At 44.0% G+C, this 15646-nt stretch overlaps 2 protein-coding genes across 11 annotated transcripts in view; one reads left to right on the top strand and one right to left on the bottom strand.

Annotated features, from left to right (window-relative positions):
- The window catches only part of Ubap2 (ubiquitin associated protein 2), a 111813-nt gene extending 107714 nt beyond the window's left edge, over positions 1 to 4099 (top strand). For all 9 annotated transcript variants that reach the window (XM_070008791.1, XM_070008775.1, XM_070008850.1 and 6 more), the window contains 7 exons: positions 1643 to 1721; positions 1923 to 2128; positions 2300 to 2399; positions 2491 to 2598; positions 2734 to 2801; positions 2886 to 3077; positions 3165 to 4099. In XM_070008791.1, coding sequence (XP_069864892.1) covers positions 1643 to 1721; positions 1923 to 2128; positions 2300 to 2399; positions 2491 to 2598; positions 2734 to 2801; positions 2886 to 3077; positions 3165 to 3260 — 849 coding nt within the window. In that variant the 3' untranslated portion in view covers positions 3261 to 4099. The remainder of the gene's footprint in view (positions 1 to 1642; positions 1722 to 1922; positions 2129 to 2299; positions 2400 to 2490; positions 2599 to 2733; positions 2802 to 2885; positions 3078 to 3164) is intronic.
- A 3295-nt stretch (positions 4100 to 7394) lies between these two features.
- Ube2r2 (ubiquitin conjugating enzyme E2 R2) overlaps positions 7395 to 15646 on the bottom strand; it is a 71219-nt gene continuing 62967 nt past the window's right edge. Inside the window, exons 4-5 of one of the 2 annotated variants that reach the window (XM_070008761.1) lie at positions 13683 to 13817; positions 7395 to 8915 (exon numbers count right to left, since the gene is read on the bottom strand). In XM_070008761.1, coding sequence (XP_069864862.1) covers positions 8696 to 8915; positions 13683 to 13817 — 355 coding nt within the window. In that variant the 3' untranslated portion in view covers positions 7395 to 8695. The remainder of the gene's footprint in view (positions 8916 to 13682; positions 13818 to 15646) is intronic. The other variant, XM_070008769.1, reaches the window with a different exon arrangement.

Here is a 15646-nt window from a genome sequence, read left to right as displayed (position 1 = left end):
GGGTTGCTACATTACCCTGGCTGACGAGGATGAAGCACTTGGTCTAACCTAGGAAAGCCAAAGTCACATCAGAGACAGTTGGACCACAGGATGTCATCTTTTCTGTTCCAGAGGAAGGGGGCTTTGTCCCCAGTGAAGTTTTACCTGTCCTTTGCCAGGCCCACAGAGCTGTGTACCAGGAGGGACCCTCTTTTTCTCTACCTTCTAGAGTCATCTTCAGTGGCAAGAGGCTGTCTGCGGCCTTGCTGGCAGGTCTCCTCAGAACCCCTAAAGAGCAGCCATGAAAAGCCCCCAAGAGCTACTCAATGGGGTGCCAGCAAGGATTCAGGCTGCCTTTGGGGCTCTTTCTGGTTTTCTGTTTTTATTCATAGGACTCCTTTGCTTTTTCTTCCATTGAATCTACATTTGAGATATGGAACTTTTAATTGAGTCCTTTCATAGCCTTTGCTATTTTTGTGCCTCGTTTTTTCTTCTGTGAAAAGGCTCCTCCTCCTGGGCTGCCTCCGATTGTGTTCCCAGGAGACCCATGCGGTTCAGCAGGCCCGCCACTTCTTGGGGTTTGAGGCTGGGGATTCTCTAGGTTTCCTGGGTGACCTATAGACATGGCCAAAGGATTTAAGTGTCATTCCTAACAAGGAGGAATTTTTTGGGGTGTGTGTGGTCAGTCATGGGGCTTGAACTCTGGGACTGGGTGCTGTCCCTGAACTCTTTTTGAACCACAGTGCCATTTCCGGGTTTTTGGTGGTTAACTGGAGATAAGAGTCTCACGGGCTTTACTTGCCTGGGTTGGCTTTGAACCATGATTCTCAGATCTCAGCCTCCTGAGTAGCTAGGATTACAGCCGTGAGCCCCTGGCGCCCAGTTTCCAAGGACGAATTTTGTTTGTGACTCAGACACTAGCTGTGTCCTGAACTGCCAAAGCCCGAGATGGCAAGGCTCTGGGCAGTTCCCCTGTCTTCAAGGTTCCACTGTGTTTTGGCTTTTTTTTTTGGGGGGGGGGGGTCTGGTCGTGGGGCCTGAACTCTGGGCCTGGGCGCTGTCCCTCAGCTCTTCAGCTCAAGGCTAGCGCTCTACCACTTGAGCCACAGCGCCACTTCCGGCTTTTTTCTTTTTGCTTATGTGGTGCTGAGGAATCGAACCCAGGGCCTCAAGCATGCAAGGCAAGCGCTCTACCACTGAGCCACCTTCCCAGCCCCGTGTGTTTTGGCTTTTGACTCCAAACTGTCGTGCCTGCCGTTCTTAACCCTAGTCCACTACAGTGTCAGTGTGTTGCCATAGCAATGTAGGGAGGTCAGTTGGGCGTCCAGCCCTGCTCCCTGTCCTCCTTTAGACGGTCTAGGCTCTTCCTCTCTGATCTGCTTTTTCAGGTCTATTCTGTTTCATCAACATTTCTGGCTGCTCTTTATGGAGTTTCTGACACAGGAAAAGCCAGTAGAGTTGGTTGAGCCTGTAATGTTCATCAAGTACCTGGCCATGGTATACCATAGATGTGAGCCAAAGGGCTTGTCTGTCCACATGCTTGTCAGCAAAAGGGGCTCCCAAGTGCCACAGCCCCGTGGGTACCGTTGACTTACAGTTGTCTGTACTATTGCTGAGAATGAGGTGACACCCTTGCCCAATTAAGTCTCCTTATCTATCCTAGGATTATTATGGAATTCCTTTTGCTGCACCCACAGCCCTTGCCAGCCGAGATGGAAGCCTAGCTAATAATCCATATTCAGGTTAGTTGGACTTCAGTGGTTTAGCGCGGGAGAGTATGGGCTGGCCTGCAGCTGACTACAGGAGGCTGGAAGGCAGAGTGCTGAGTGTTTTGATTTTGTTTTAAGCTGCCCATATGGACGCTGATAGCCAGACCTGCTTATGTTTGCAGGAGCCAGGCTGGAATTTTCTCTGGTCATACAGGTTCAGTGTTTATCTTCCAGGTGATGTCACAAAGTTTGGCCGAGGTGATTCTGCATCTCCTGCACCCCCTACCACACCAGCTCAGCCACAGCAGAGCCAAGCCCAGGCCCACCACACAGCCCAGCAGCCCTTTTTGAATCCTGCACTGCCACCTGGCTACAGCTACACCGGCCTCCCCTATTATACAAGCATGCCCAGTGCCTTCCAGTATGGGCCCACTATGTTCGTGAGTATCTGTGCAGTTCCTTCCCCTCTAGGTTAAAAACCAGGACCTGTAGTACAGATCCTGGAAGCAAAGTGCGGAAGAAGGCATTATGACCCCATTTCATCTCATCTAGACCATCCCCATCTGCCTTCATGTCCAACATACATTGCACTCATCTGCTTTCTCCACTAGGTCCCGCCAGCCTCTGCCAAGCAGCATGGTGTGAACCTCAGCACCCCTCCCACCCCTTTCCAGCAGGCCAGTGGTTATGGCCAGCATGGCTACAGCACTGGTAAGGGCGCTCCCAGCACAGACACACACACAGGGCAGGGCAGGGCAGGACTGCTTAGCCACACTTAGCTTCTTCCACTCTGCTGTGCTAGGTTATGACGACTTAGCCCAGGGGACAGCCGCAGGAGACTACACCAAGGGTGGCTATGGCGGATCATCACAGGCACCAAACAAGTCCGCTGGTTCTGGGCCTGGCAAAGGTAGTGTTTATCCCTGCTTCCCAATATAAAATGCTGGAGTAGTTATCTCCTTCCTGACCCTGTGTCAGGCAGGGCTACCGCAGTGGCCCTGGAGCTGCGTCCAAATGCCAAAGGAGGAACTACTTTTCCTCCTAGGAGCATCTGCATCTTCAAGTGCCACTGGCCTCCCTGATATGACTGGTTCGGTCTATAACAAGACACAGGTGAGGGGATGAACCAAGGTGGGCAGGTAGGTCGATCCAAGTATAGCTCAATCTGATCATCATGTTGTCATCTTTGCCTGGCAGACCTTTGACAAGCAGGGATTTCATGCAGGCACGCCTCCACCTTTCAGCCTACCCTCGGCCTTGGGCTCCACAGGAGCCCTGGCTCCTGGAGCAGCTGCTGGCTATGCACCCCCACCATTCCTGCATATCCTGCCAGCCCACCAGCAGCCTCACTCACAGCTGCTGCACCACCACCTTCCGCAGGATGCCCAGGTGAGTGCAGTGATGTAGGTGCCTTCCTGGCCCTGGCCTGGGGTTTCTCCTCCTGCTCTGACAGCCTTTTTTCCTCCTCTTCTTCAGAGTGGCTCGGGTCAACGCAACCAGCCCAACTCCCTGCAGCCCAAGTCTCAAGCTTCCAAACCTACCTATGGGAACTCACCATACTGGACAAATTAGACCCCCGAAGAAAGGGTGGGCTCTGGGGCAGGGCTTACCCTCGGCAGGAGAGAGCACACGGAGCACATTTCTGGGAGCCCAGTGCCCTTGAGACTTGTAAACGATGTCAGCTGAGCCTCTACGGGGAGCCTGCCTCCCAGACTTGCTATTGTATGTAATGTAATTTATGTATGTATTTGTAAATGTGATAGAAGCCTGAGGGGGGGGGGGTGTGGTTCAGGTGGCAGCCAACTCTGCTCTCCTAATTCAGACCCCTCCTCACTGTAGCAAGTAAGCCCCGACAGCTCTTCTGCCTTCAGGCATTCCACACGGCCCCTGTCCTGGGAGCTGCGAGGGGCAGCAGCCACTGGAGGACTAGTTCAGGCAGTTTGAGTATTGGGGTCAGGTACCAATGAAGAATCACGACTTATCTCCCTGTGAACCATTATTTGTTTTCTCCCTTCTGTAATTACTTTATACCTGTTTTTTTTTTTTTTTTTTTTTTTGAGAAACTGGTCCTTTCGTCATTTGTCAAGGTCCCTCTTCCACCAAATCTTGATCTGGGAATAGCAGAGATGATCCCCTGTCCAACATAAACCCAGGGCTTCCGCTTGGTCCAGTCCTATCCCTAGAGACTTGCCTCTTTCTGGCCGACCATTTTACAAATAATTCAAACTGGGTCTCAGATGTTCATCCAGTCCGCTCCCCTTTGAAAAAAGAATCAAAGATCTGCTTCCACTTCAGTGAAAGCCCGTCTCCAAGTAAAGGCTCCTCTATGCCAGTTGTCCTGCACCAGGTAGGCAACTGTTTTGGGGGTTTCCCCTTGCCCAGATTCCACCTAATAAAGTTCTGAGAGCATGCTTCGTCTCTGTGTGGTGTGGCTGAGGGGTGGCACCCTGGAATTTCCTGGGACCAATTAGACCTGGCAAGCCTATTGTAGTTCCTTCTCTGCTGGGCTTTCTGAGCCCAAATGTTAGGGCTGAAAAGACAAAGTTCTTCAGGGTCCACACTGTTAATGGAAGTTAATACAGCTTGTCTTGACAATTCAGCTCAGTGTGGCTTAGAGTGCTTGCCTAGCATGCATGAATCCCTTGGTTCGATTCCTCAGTACCATATACACAGAAAAGGCCGGAAGTGGCCCTGTAGTCCAAGTGGTAGATTGCTAGCCTTGAGCAAAAAAAAAAAACAAAAAACAACCAAGCTTAGGGACGGGTGCCCAGGCCCTGAGTTCAAGCCCCAGAACTGGGGTGGGGGTGGAAATCAGGCACTGTCAATAGGACTGCTAGGAGAGGGTAAGTTCTTTTCCAAACCTTTTTAAAACCTGGAGTAAGCACAGGGTTAAGAACTATGGTGTACCTATTCTCTATCTCCAGTGTACACTGCCAGTCAGAGGCTCTGCTGAGACAGATGATTCATGAGTGATGTTAGGAGGCATGTTAGAAGTGATGTTAGGGTCTGAAAAAGTTACTCCAAGAATTACAGCCTTTAATTTCAATCCTAAGTCACAACTTCAGAGTAGGCTTGTAAGCAAAATGGAGTGCTGCTGCAAGCAAGTACAGGCTGAGTATCAGAAGTATTCCAGGATCATTTCAGATAAGGATTGACAGGTACTGGTCAAGTTACTGTTTCAGAACTGGCTAGAGGATCATGGAATTCTCCCCCCCATTTTGATCAGAAATAATGCTCAAATGGGACACACACAAGATGCTGGCTAGAAAAATGGCAAATGTCCACAACTAAAACTTAATAGGGACTTTTATTAAAGTGACCTTACTTGATTCCCTGCCATTTACTAGCGACAGAAAGTTGGGAATACAAATGACAAAAACAAGATGTTTCCGCCCTCTATCTCTTCAGAGACTTGTGCCCTATATTTCAGAATCCATTTTAGCAAATGGCCATGTCTCATTGGGGACGGTTATGTTCTAGGAAGGTCAGCCAGTTTTTGTGGTGGTTTTAAATTTCAACTGAGCATAATCAAGGTAACAAAATTTGAGTCCACCTTTTAAGCCCTCCCCCTCCACCCCCACCCCAGGAACTGGGCCTAGAACTTGAGTCTGGGCGCTGTCCCTAAGCTCCTTTTGTTCAAGGGTTGTACTCCACCACTTGAACTGCAGCACCACCACTTCTAGCTTTTTCTATGATTATTTGGAGATAAGAGTCTCATGGACTTTTCCTGCCCAGGCTGGCTTTGAACCACGATCCTCAGATCTCAGCCTCCTGAGTAGCTAGGATTACAGGCGTGAGCCACCAGCGCCCGGCCATCTTTTAGTTTTAACACAAGGAAAAAAAGAGGGTCATGCCATGGGGAAGTAGCAATACAGGTATATTTTATTTCACATTTTATTAGTAGACAGATGGGCAAAAAAAAAAAAAAAAAAGACAAAACCACTAAAGGGGAAGTCAACAGAAAATGCATCAGATAAATCTTTTCTCATAAGTTAAACTGAAGAAAAACATCTACAATTTCATCTACGAAAACTATTAAAGTCAGGTGTATCTTGCTGGTTTCAGAGTAGTTGAAAATTGCATCTGAATCTTTTTAGTTGTAAATGTAAACCTTTTTAAAAAAATCAGGATAGGAGGGTGGAGAGTTAATTTTCAGCAGAGAACTGTAAGCTGTCCCCTTCCAATCTTTTACTAGATACATACTCAAACGTAAAGAAACCAGCAAGTAAAAGAGCAAATAATTGCCAGGGAAGGGGGAAAGAAAAGAAAGGACTAAAGAAAAAAAAAAGGTAGAAAAGAACTCTGGAATGATAGGAAAGGAAGGGAAACTCGGAAAAGCAACAATGGAATCATGATATTATACTTTCTCCACTGAGCTTCAAAATACATGGAACTGAAGAGAATTCACTGAGGCCTCAATTAGAATCAAAAGCAATCTAAAAACAAAGGACTCTGAGTTCATTTCACACCAAATAAGCAGTACAAGTGTACTCAAAAGGTTCTGGCGTGAGCCTGAGACTCCCATCCACTCTCCCAAAGAGAAAACATACTCAAGTATTTTTCCACTGGATATGTTCTCAGGGACAAGTCTGGAACCAGCATCATCTGGGTTTTATAACTCATCTAAACTACCAGAATGTCTACCTGCCAACAAGTCAGCACACCCCAGTCTCCTGGAACTGGTTGTATCATCAGAGGCACACCCAGCCAACAACAGTAACACCAAGAAGTGCTGAGAGGTACAACTTCCACTTGGCTCTCTGGCTCCCTGAGTCAACATGCAACACATGCTAAACAGGGCCTAATGGGACAGCTGAACATCACAGCACCTCCCAAAATGCCGAGGTGCCTGGACTAACTTGGGAGTAAGACGTTTCAGCAGTAAGTAAGGGGAACAGAAGGCTGAATTTTAGAGCTCTATGAGAATGAGACCAACCTACTGGCTGTAAACTTGTGGGGTGGGGAGGTAAATCAGAGCATTGAGAGGCTTTGGCTCTAGGTTTGCAGGTTATCTGGAAGCATTTAAGTGTTAGGGAGCAACAAGCTAGTTCTAATATCCTTTTAGGAGAGTTTGCACTCCTGCACAGCTGCTCTGTTCCTCGATTAAGTAATCAAGGGTACAAATAGCAACTCTGTGGGGATTAAATAGAGATTCTGGGACCAGGCTCAACAGAGTCCCTTAAGAATCGTAACATGTTAAAACATTCCCATTTAATAAAAGACCAAGCTTTAGAGGCTAGAGAGGGCTTCTGGGAAATAGCATATGTTTGGGAGAGTTTGAAGAGTGAATGAAAACCCTGAGATCAGAAAGGAAGGAGGAGCTACGGAAGTAAGGATCATCTACTCTGGACATCCTAGGATCAACCTATTCCTGTCCCTAATCTGCCCTTTGGTTCTTTCTGAACTATGATCTGAAGAAAAAGATGATACTGGTGCACAGGGATCTTATGCAGGACTGCAGTCAATCCTTGCTGTTTTCCTTCTGAAATCTGATTTTGCATTATAGGTTTTCCCCAAAGAACAGTATGAACTTGCATACCCTAGTAATAAAAATCACCTTCAAATTCTGAAGTCCCTGGATGGTGAAGGCTATTGGATCTCAATCTTGATTGAAGCAACACTTGATTAAGACCTGGGAAACAAAGCTGCAATTGTATGGTCAAAAAAATCTAGCCTTGCCTGGGCTGAAAACTGCCAGCAGTCACCTCCCTGGGCCCTACCCTACCAGAAAAGAAAAGCCCAGGGGAAGCTCCATGCACAATTTCTGTTTGCACTCCACAGCCAAAGTACATTGAAAGAAAAAAATCCAGATCACATCCAATTTGAAGAAAGCAAGAACCAGTCACTCATGTCTCACACACTTCCACATTTATCACTATAAGCAGCTCAATGAAAACCAAAACCTTAACACATGCACCTAAGATTAATACTGAGTAGTTAAAAGTGGCTAAAATTAAAATAACAACAACAAAACCTCATGGTGAGAATGAATCTTTGAGGGGAAGGCCAAGTTAAATACATAAACAGGTGTTTTCTCTCCCAATCGTGGCCACCAGTAGTTTGACTTTTTCCCTCAGTAGCATCAACCAAAACTGGTGTGATTTAAAGAAAAAACCCTTTGTTCTCATCACTAAAAATCCACACATTTCCTCCCCATTTGTCCCACTCCCTGGTGGGGATAAAAATAACCCTACCTTTAAAATAAATAGCAACCAAGTGCTCAGGTCTATGTAAAGTATGAATATTTATTTCAGGCTTTAGATCCCAATTGATTTCAAAAAACAAAATCTGATTTCTCTCCTCAGAATAACTGAGGCCACCATGTTCAGATGATTTCATGGAGGCAGAAGAAGCGCATTTCATCAGGCTTAGCATGAAGTAAGTCCCTGATGCCCGCCATATCCCAGCCTTAGGAAGGGAAAGAAACAAAATTTACTACAATGGGTCTGAACAAATATGCACGCACACTAATGTAGATGAGCAGCTAAACCTTGGCAAAAAAAAAGAAAGAAAGAAAAGGATTTTTTAGTTTGTTTTGTGGTTTTTTTGTTTTTGTTTTGTTTTTCCATTTTCTTTTGCTACCCAGTATATATGCAGCACTTATGAACTCCCAATGGGTTCCCAGCTTTAAACACATTAAATGTCTTTAACTAATTCTTCAGGAATCTAAAATCAGATCAAATGTGTTTTGCTGTGAACATTCTTGTAGACACGAAGTGAGGTGGGAGTTTGGATGATGGTGGTTTTTTAGGGGGAAAAAAATCAATACAGTGATGGAAGGATAATGAATGCAAGAATTCAGACATTCTGTGGAGGGTTACTTTCTCTCCATTAAAGGTCCATAAAAAGGAGCAAACTGAGATCCATAGGGGAGTCAGCAGGAGATGTCTGTTTTCCCCACCCCCTGTGAATAAGTTTTTGCTGAGGGGCCACTGCTAGGTCCCCACTTGGCTCCCCTCCCTTTGGCCTGAGACGGCAGGGCAGTACAGGGCCATTGAAGGAGCCCGTCACGACTCCTCATTCCCAGAATCATCATCGTCGTAACAGTCGGCATCTTCCTCCTCCTCATCTTCATCATCAATGTCATCATCATACAAGTCGTCATAAAGCAAATCTGAGCTGTTGTCATTGGAAGGCACTTTAGTTTTGATGCAGTATTCCGCCAGAGTTGTGGGGACCTTCACGCCATCTTTTTCTGCTTCGGCCTTAGTAGCTGAAACCTGTTTCCTGAAGGTAGGATGACATAAAAATGATTGTAAGTCTCTGTCTTAAAGATGTATTTTATAACTGGCTTTAATCAAGACTCCTTCTCCATTTGCTTTCCAAACTTTGTTGCTTGCCTAAAAGTATCTGGCAGATTCCCTGTACATACACAAAAGGCCTTTAATATGCTCACTTAATATAAATGACCTTCTTTGGGGGATAAAAAAACCTGAAAAATTTAAAACAATGGTTCTTAAATAGTAGACATTCTGTTTTTGGAGGAAGGGTTCCTTTTTTTACCACCAAGTCATTATGCAGCCCTTAATAAATTCTCTGGTGGTATAGAAACAGAACCCCAGGCACTCAAGTACTCTAGTTTCCTGTTTGGGTTGGCTTCAAACTGTGATCTTTAGGTCTCTGCCACCTTCGTACTTAGTATTACAGACATGACTCTCCGGCACCCAGAGAGCCCAATCTTTTTTTAATGCTTGGATATAGATGCCTTTTCTGTCTAGATCAGTTTCTTCCTCTGATCTCCCTCCTTGGTTTATGTCAATTTAAAAAAGGCTTTCCCTGATAACCTTTTTTTTTGAGTTGGGGGTACTGCACTAGATAGCTGAACTATACCCCAGCTCCATGGGCAGCTCAATGGCAAGTAGCCATCCAGTCACTTTCATACCACTCTTCACATTATTCTCCATATAGGATTAGTGTGAACTATGTAACTTGTGGGCAGGGACAGAGAGGGAAACTGGGAAAAAGTGAAGGAAGGGGTGATATTATACTCATTACCTGACTTATGAAATGGTTAACTCCCCTGTGTATCACCTTAATAATAACAATAAAATGGGTTTAGGTTTTTAATTAATTTATTTATTTATTTAGGCCAGTCCTGGGGCTTGAACTCAGGGCCTGGGCACTGTCCCTCAGCTTCCTTTTGCTCAAGGCTAGCACTTGACCTCTTGAGCCACAGTGTCACTTTGGGCTTTTTCTGCTTGTGTGGTGCTAAGGAATCAAACCCAGGGCTTCATGAATATGCAAGCACTCTACCACTAAGCCACATTCCCAGCCTAAAATTGCATTTTTAAAAAACAAACTAGTCAAGCTGGGCACCAGTGGCTCACACCTGTAATCCTAGCTACTCAGGAGACTGAGATCTGAGGATCATGGTTCAAAGCCAGCCCAGGCAGAAAAGTCTGTAAGACTCTGATCTCCAAAAACCACTAGAAAACCGGAAGTGGCGCTGTGGCTCAAGAGGTAGAGCGCTGACCTTGAGCTGAAGAGTGCAGGCGCAGGGACAGCACCTAGGCCCAGAGTTCAAGCCCCACAACCGACAAAAAAAACAACAACAACAACTAGTAATCAAGATTGGAAGAAAAAGTAAACAACTTGAGTTCAAATCTCCGTACCACCCAAATCAAGAAGAAATTAACAAAATATCAGAACATGTTTCCTTGAATAAACCAGTGTTCTTGAAACATACAAAATAAAGCGGAAGGATTACTACAACACACATTTTATGAAACCAGCATTACACTCATCCCAAACCAGTAAGGGGCCCAACAACAGAAGACCAATCAATCTCTGATGAACACAGATACAAAGCTCCTTAATAAAATACTTGCCAAGAGTATTCAGCAACTCATCAAAAATAAGTCAAGTTTTATCTCAGAAATGCAAGGCTGGTTTAATATATGTAAATAAACATAATTTAACAGAGCCAAAGACAATCACAAATGATTGTTTCAATAGATGAGAAAGAACCTTCAATAGAATCTAACATCTGTTCATGTTTAAAGCTGTGGAGAAGGTAGGAATAGGAAGAAAACACCTCAACATAATAAAGGCTTTATGGTACAGAAACAACCAATTTCAATCAGAACAAGGCAAAGATGTCCACTCCTTTTCAATATATGGAATTTCTAGCCAGAACAGTAAGTCAAGAGAAAGACATAAAAGAGAGGATTCACATAGGGAAGGAAGTCAAACTATCCCTATTTGCAGACAACATGATCCTATATCTAAAGGACCTCAATGACTTCACCCCCAAGCTCCTAGAGTTGACCAATAACTTGGGCAACTAGCAGGATACACAACCACAAAAAATCAGTAGCTTTTTTGTATACCATCAATGTTACAATCAGAGGGAAATCAGAAAAAATTCCATTTGCAATAGCCTCAAAAAAAGTAAAATATTTAGAAATAAACCTAACCAATGAGACAAAAAATACCTCTATAGTGAAAACTATAAAAATCTAAAGAAAGGGCTGGATGCCAGTGGCTCACACCTGCTACTAGCTACTAAAGAGGCTAAGATCAATTATCCTGAGCGGAAAAATCAGTGAAAATCTAATCTCCCAATTAAACACCAAAGAGCTGGAAATGTAGCTGTGGCTAAAGTGGTAGAATGCTAGCCTTGAGCACAAAAGTTAAGGGCCAGTGCCCAGGCCCAGATTTCAAGTCCCAGGACCAGCATAGTAAATAAACCAATCTGAGGAAAGAAATCAAAGATGATATCAGGAAATGGAAAGAACTACCATGCTTATGGATAGGTAGAATTGATCATGTGAAAATGGCCATACAGCCAAATGATGATCTACAAATTTAAAGCAATCTCCATCAAAATCCCAATAATGTTCCAAATTAATATTTGGAACATTCAAGACCTTGAATAGCCAAATTTTAAGCAAATAAAGCAATGCAAGTGGTATCACAATGATAGCCCTCAAAATAACGAAAACAGGTTGGTATGGCACAAAAACAATTTCAAAGATCAATGAACATACTAGATGACCCAGAAATAAAGCCATATAGTTACAGTTATCTGATAGTTGACAAAGGAGCCAAAGTATACATACAGTAGAAAAAAAGATAGCCTCTTCAATAACTGGTGTTGGGAAAATTGGACATCCATATGTAGAAAACTAAACTGCATAAGTATCAACTCAAAGTGTGTCAAACACCTCATTGTCAGACCTGAAACTTTCAAACTACTAGAAGGGAGTAGGAGAAACATTAGGACTTATAGGTAAGAATATTTTTAGAATCCCAGGGAGAGACAACAAATGGGATTACATAAAACTAAGAAGGTTCTACACAGCAAAGGACACAGTTTCTAAACTAGAAAAGACAGCCAACAGATTAGGAGAAGATCTTTACCATTAGGTTCATCTTATTGAGACAAGGGCCTTTCTAACATTTTGATCTCATGGGTTGAACAATGATATACTCATCCTGAAGAGTTGGGATTACAAGTGTATGCCACTGCAACTAGCTCCGTTCTCCTTAATGCTATATTTTAAACCTTAAAATACAACCTCGAAATACAGTTCCAAAACAGGCACTGTGGCTCAAGTGGTAGAGTGCTAGCTTTGAGCAAAAAAGAATCTCAGGGACAGTGTCCGGACCCTGAGTTCAAGCCCCAGGTTTGGCAAAAATAATAATAATTTTAAAAAAAGAACATTAGTTTCCTGATTTAACCTGGAAAGATCCTCTTCTGTCCCTCCTAACTCGCATGCATTACACAGTTGTTCCTGAGGCTTCTGGCTTCACTCTGTGCTCTCACCATTCTCCTGACACATCTTACCTGTTCCTATGGTTCTAGTCACTCTCCATTTATAGTGATAATTCTCAAATCACAAGTCAGCTATTTCTTCTGAGTTCTAGCCACTTTAAACGCCAAATGTCTTTTGGATGTCCAAAGGATGAACCAAGTTCAAATGTCAGTACTGTGGAGGGGAAGGGGGCTTGAAAGTTTTGCAAAATTCTTGGCCATTATGTAACCCTTCTATCTTCCGAAGCATCTGACAGGGAAATGAAATCCTGGCCCATTTTCTTACTTTTATACAGATGGAGACATTAAACATCCCAAATGTTAACTGATAAGTGGTCACGTGAAATGTGCCAACACCAACAGTAGATTCTGGTTCTTGTTCTAGATCAGTTTTACCACATTACTATTGTTAACAATAATGATATCCAGCAGATGTTTGCCACCATGGCCAAAAGAATCTTTAAATCATGGGACTTCATTATTAAAAATTACTGTCTTTCATACAAGTGTATGTAGTATACCTGCAATGTCTGATGCTCTGGATAAACATGGTTACTACATTTAACCGACACAAAAGCCAAAAGAGGGTTCTTAAGGTGGCTAGGAAGGAAATCCTGCAAAACAGACCAGTTAAGCTACAAGTTAAACCAGGCATAGTGGTACAAGCCTGTAATCCAAGCACTCAAGAGGCTAAGGTAGGAGAGTCATGAGTTTAAGGCCAGTCTAGATTACAAGTGAATGAAGCTTTGTCTCAAACAAATAAAATAAAATCTGGGCCCCAGTGGCTCACACCTGCATTCTAGAGTTACTCAGGAGGCTGAGATCTGAGACTCATGATTTGAGCAAGCTCAGGCAAGAAAGTTTGTGGGACTCCAATTAATCACAGAAAAAGCTGGAAGTGGCTCTGTGGCTCAAGTGATAGAATGATAGTCTTGAGCAAAAGGAACTCAGGGACAGAGTTCAGGACCAGCAACAGATAGATGATAGAGATAGACAGATATAGATAGATACAGATAATCCAAGAATCTGGAAGTGCTGGTTCCTAGGAAACTAGATCTGTTTCAGCGCTATTTTGAGGATTCAAGCAGAAACCTTCCTTTTGTATACTATAAATATAACTGAGAGGAATCATCCTGCAGTGGTCAGGATATTTAAATCTGATTTAAACCCTTGGCTCCAGAATACGTTTTGGTTTATAGAAAGATGAAGTAATAAAAAGACAAAACAAAGTACCTTACCTAATGATTTCAGCATATTCTTTGTCTTTTCCTTTGCTGTCCCTCCATTTCCTGAACATAACCGAAGCATCCACATTGGCTGGGGAGAAGGTGTTGGGCTCATTAAGCAGTGAGATTACACTTAATAGGATAGTCCTGAAAATAGGGGAAAAGGATCAGCTGTGAATACTCACATCAAATTTTCCAATACAATTTAAGGTCTTAGATAATCAAATGTTTTCAGTATTCAGCTGTCGAGGCTAGAGAACCAGGTGCTTACCAGGCATGTTGGTACACTCAACCTCTTCAAGAAGACCACTAGAGTTTGAGGCTAGCCTGGGCTACAACAGTCAAAAGAAAAGTCTGCTGGCTGGGGGACAGGGCAGAGCAAATACATGAATCTGGCATGGAGGTCAGATTGCAAGGAATGCATGATTGCTAGAACGAACTGTCTCAACTGCCTACATGTTCCATCCTGCAAAAAGCAGGTATCTGGAAGCTTTCAAATACCATGTATTAATAGATTACTTAAACTTAGGTGGAGCAGGAAAAGCAAAGCATAAAACTGGGGCTGGGAAGGTGGCTCAGTGGTAGAGCGCTTGCCTTGGATGCATGCCGAGGCCCTGGGTTCGATTCCTCAGCACCACATAAGCAAAAAGAAAAAAAGCCGGAAGTGGCGCTTTGGCTCAAGTGGAAGAGCACTAGCCTTGAGCTGAAGAGCTGAGGGACAGCGCCCAGGCCCAGAGTTCAGGCCCACGACCGGACCAAAAAAAAAAAAAAAGAAAGAAAAACATAAAATACTTTAGTTTTAAGGCTATTTTCTCATGGAAGAAGATAAACATACCAGTTATCCTATTTGTATTGTGGGCACTTAAGACATCTGAAAAATATTAACTACTTTATACCTATAAGCAAAGGAAAACAATTTTCTCAAGAGAATAGAGGAAAAGAAAAGCCTTTGGAGAGCTGATCTCTTGAATAATCTACCTTACAAAAAATAGTCACTAACTACCTACTCTCTTTCAGAGGCACCAAGTAAGATGTCAAACATATGGTGAGCAATTTAGACGCCATCCTTGACTGCCCAGTGCTAATAGTTCCAGTCGATTCATACAACATTCAGCAATTTCAAACAGTCAATCTTAACAGACTAAAGTTCCAGGAACCGCAGAAGAGGCCTCTAAGGCAAATAAAGGGCTCTAAGACATTCCAAACTTCCATGGGGACTTGAACCCTGGGCCTGGGTGCTGTCCCTGAGCTCTTCATCTCAAGGCTAGTGCTCTACCACTTGAGCCACAGTGCCACTTCCAGTTTTTTTGGTGGTTAATTGGAGATAAGAGTCTCATGGACTTTCCTTGCCTGGGCTGGCTTTGAACCACAATCCTCAGATCTCAGCCTCCTGAGTAGCTAGGATTATAGGTGTGAGCCATCAGTGTCCAGCTCTGTGAGACTGATCTCCAATTTACCACCAAAAAGCTGGAAATAGAGGTGTGGCTCAAGTGCCAGCCTTGAGTGAAAAGCCAAGTGAGAAAGTGTGGCCCTGAGTTCAAGCCCCAGTACCAGCAAGTGCTTACATATGTGGGTACACATCACACACACACACACACACACACACACACACACACACACACACACACACACACACACACACACACACACACACACACACACACACACACACACACACGCATTATTGGTTTCTCAGCCCCAGTACCAGCAAGTGCTTACATATGTGGGAACACATCACTCACACACACACACACACACACACACACACACACACACACACACACACACACACACACACACACACACACACACACACACACACACACACACACGCATTATTGGTTTCTCTTTCTCCCAACCAGTCCCAACAGTGTTATTTAAAGCCACTCGGTTGCAGAATGTACATGTAAGAGACCTCAAACAAACCTTACTAAGTAGTGAGAACTGGGTGGAGAAAAGAGACTGAAAGATCAGCA

The sequence above is a fragment of the Dipodomys merriami genome, unplaced genomic scaffold (assembly GCF_024711535.1).
Source record: "Dipodomys merriami isolate MVZ:Mamm:240054 unplaced genomic scaffold, mDipMer1.0.p SCAF_11, whole genome shotgun sequence".
In the NCBI taxonomy this organism is placed as follows: Eukaryota; Metazoa; Chordata; class Mammalia; order Rodentia; family Heteromyidae; genus Dipodomys; species Dipodomys merriami.
The sequence above is the reverse complement of the archived record's forward strand: the minus strand, read 5'-3'. Positions and strand labels throughout refer to the sequence as shown.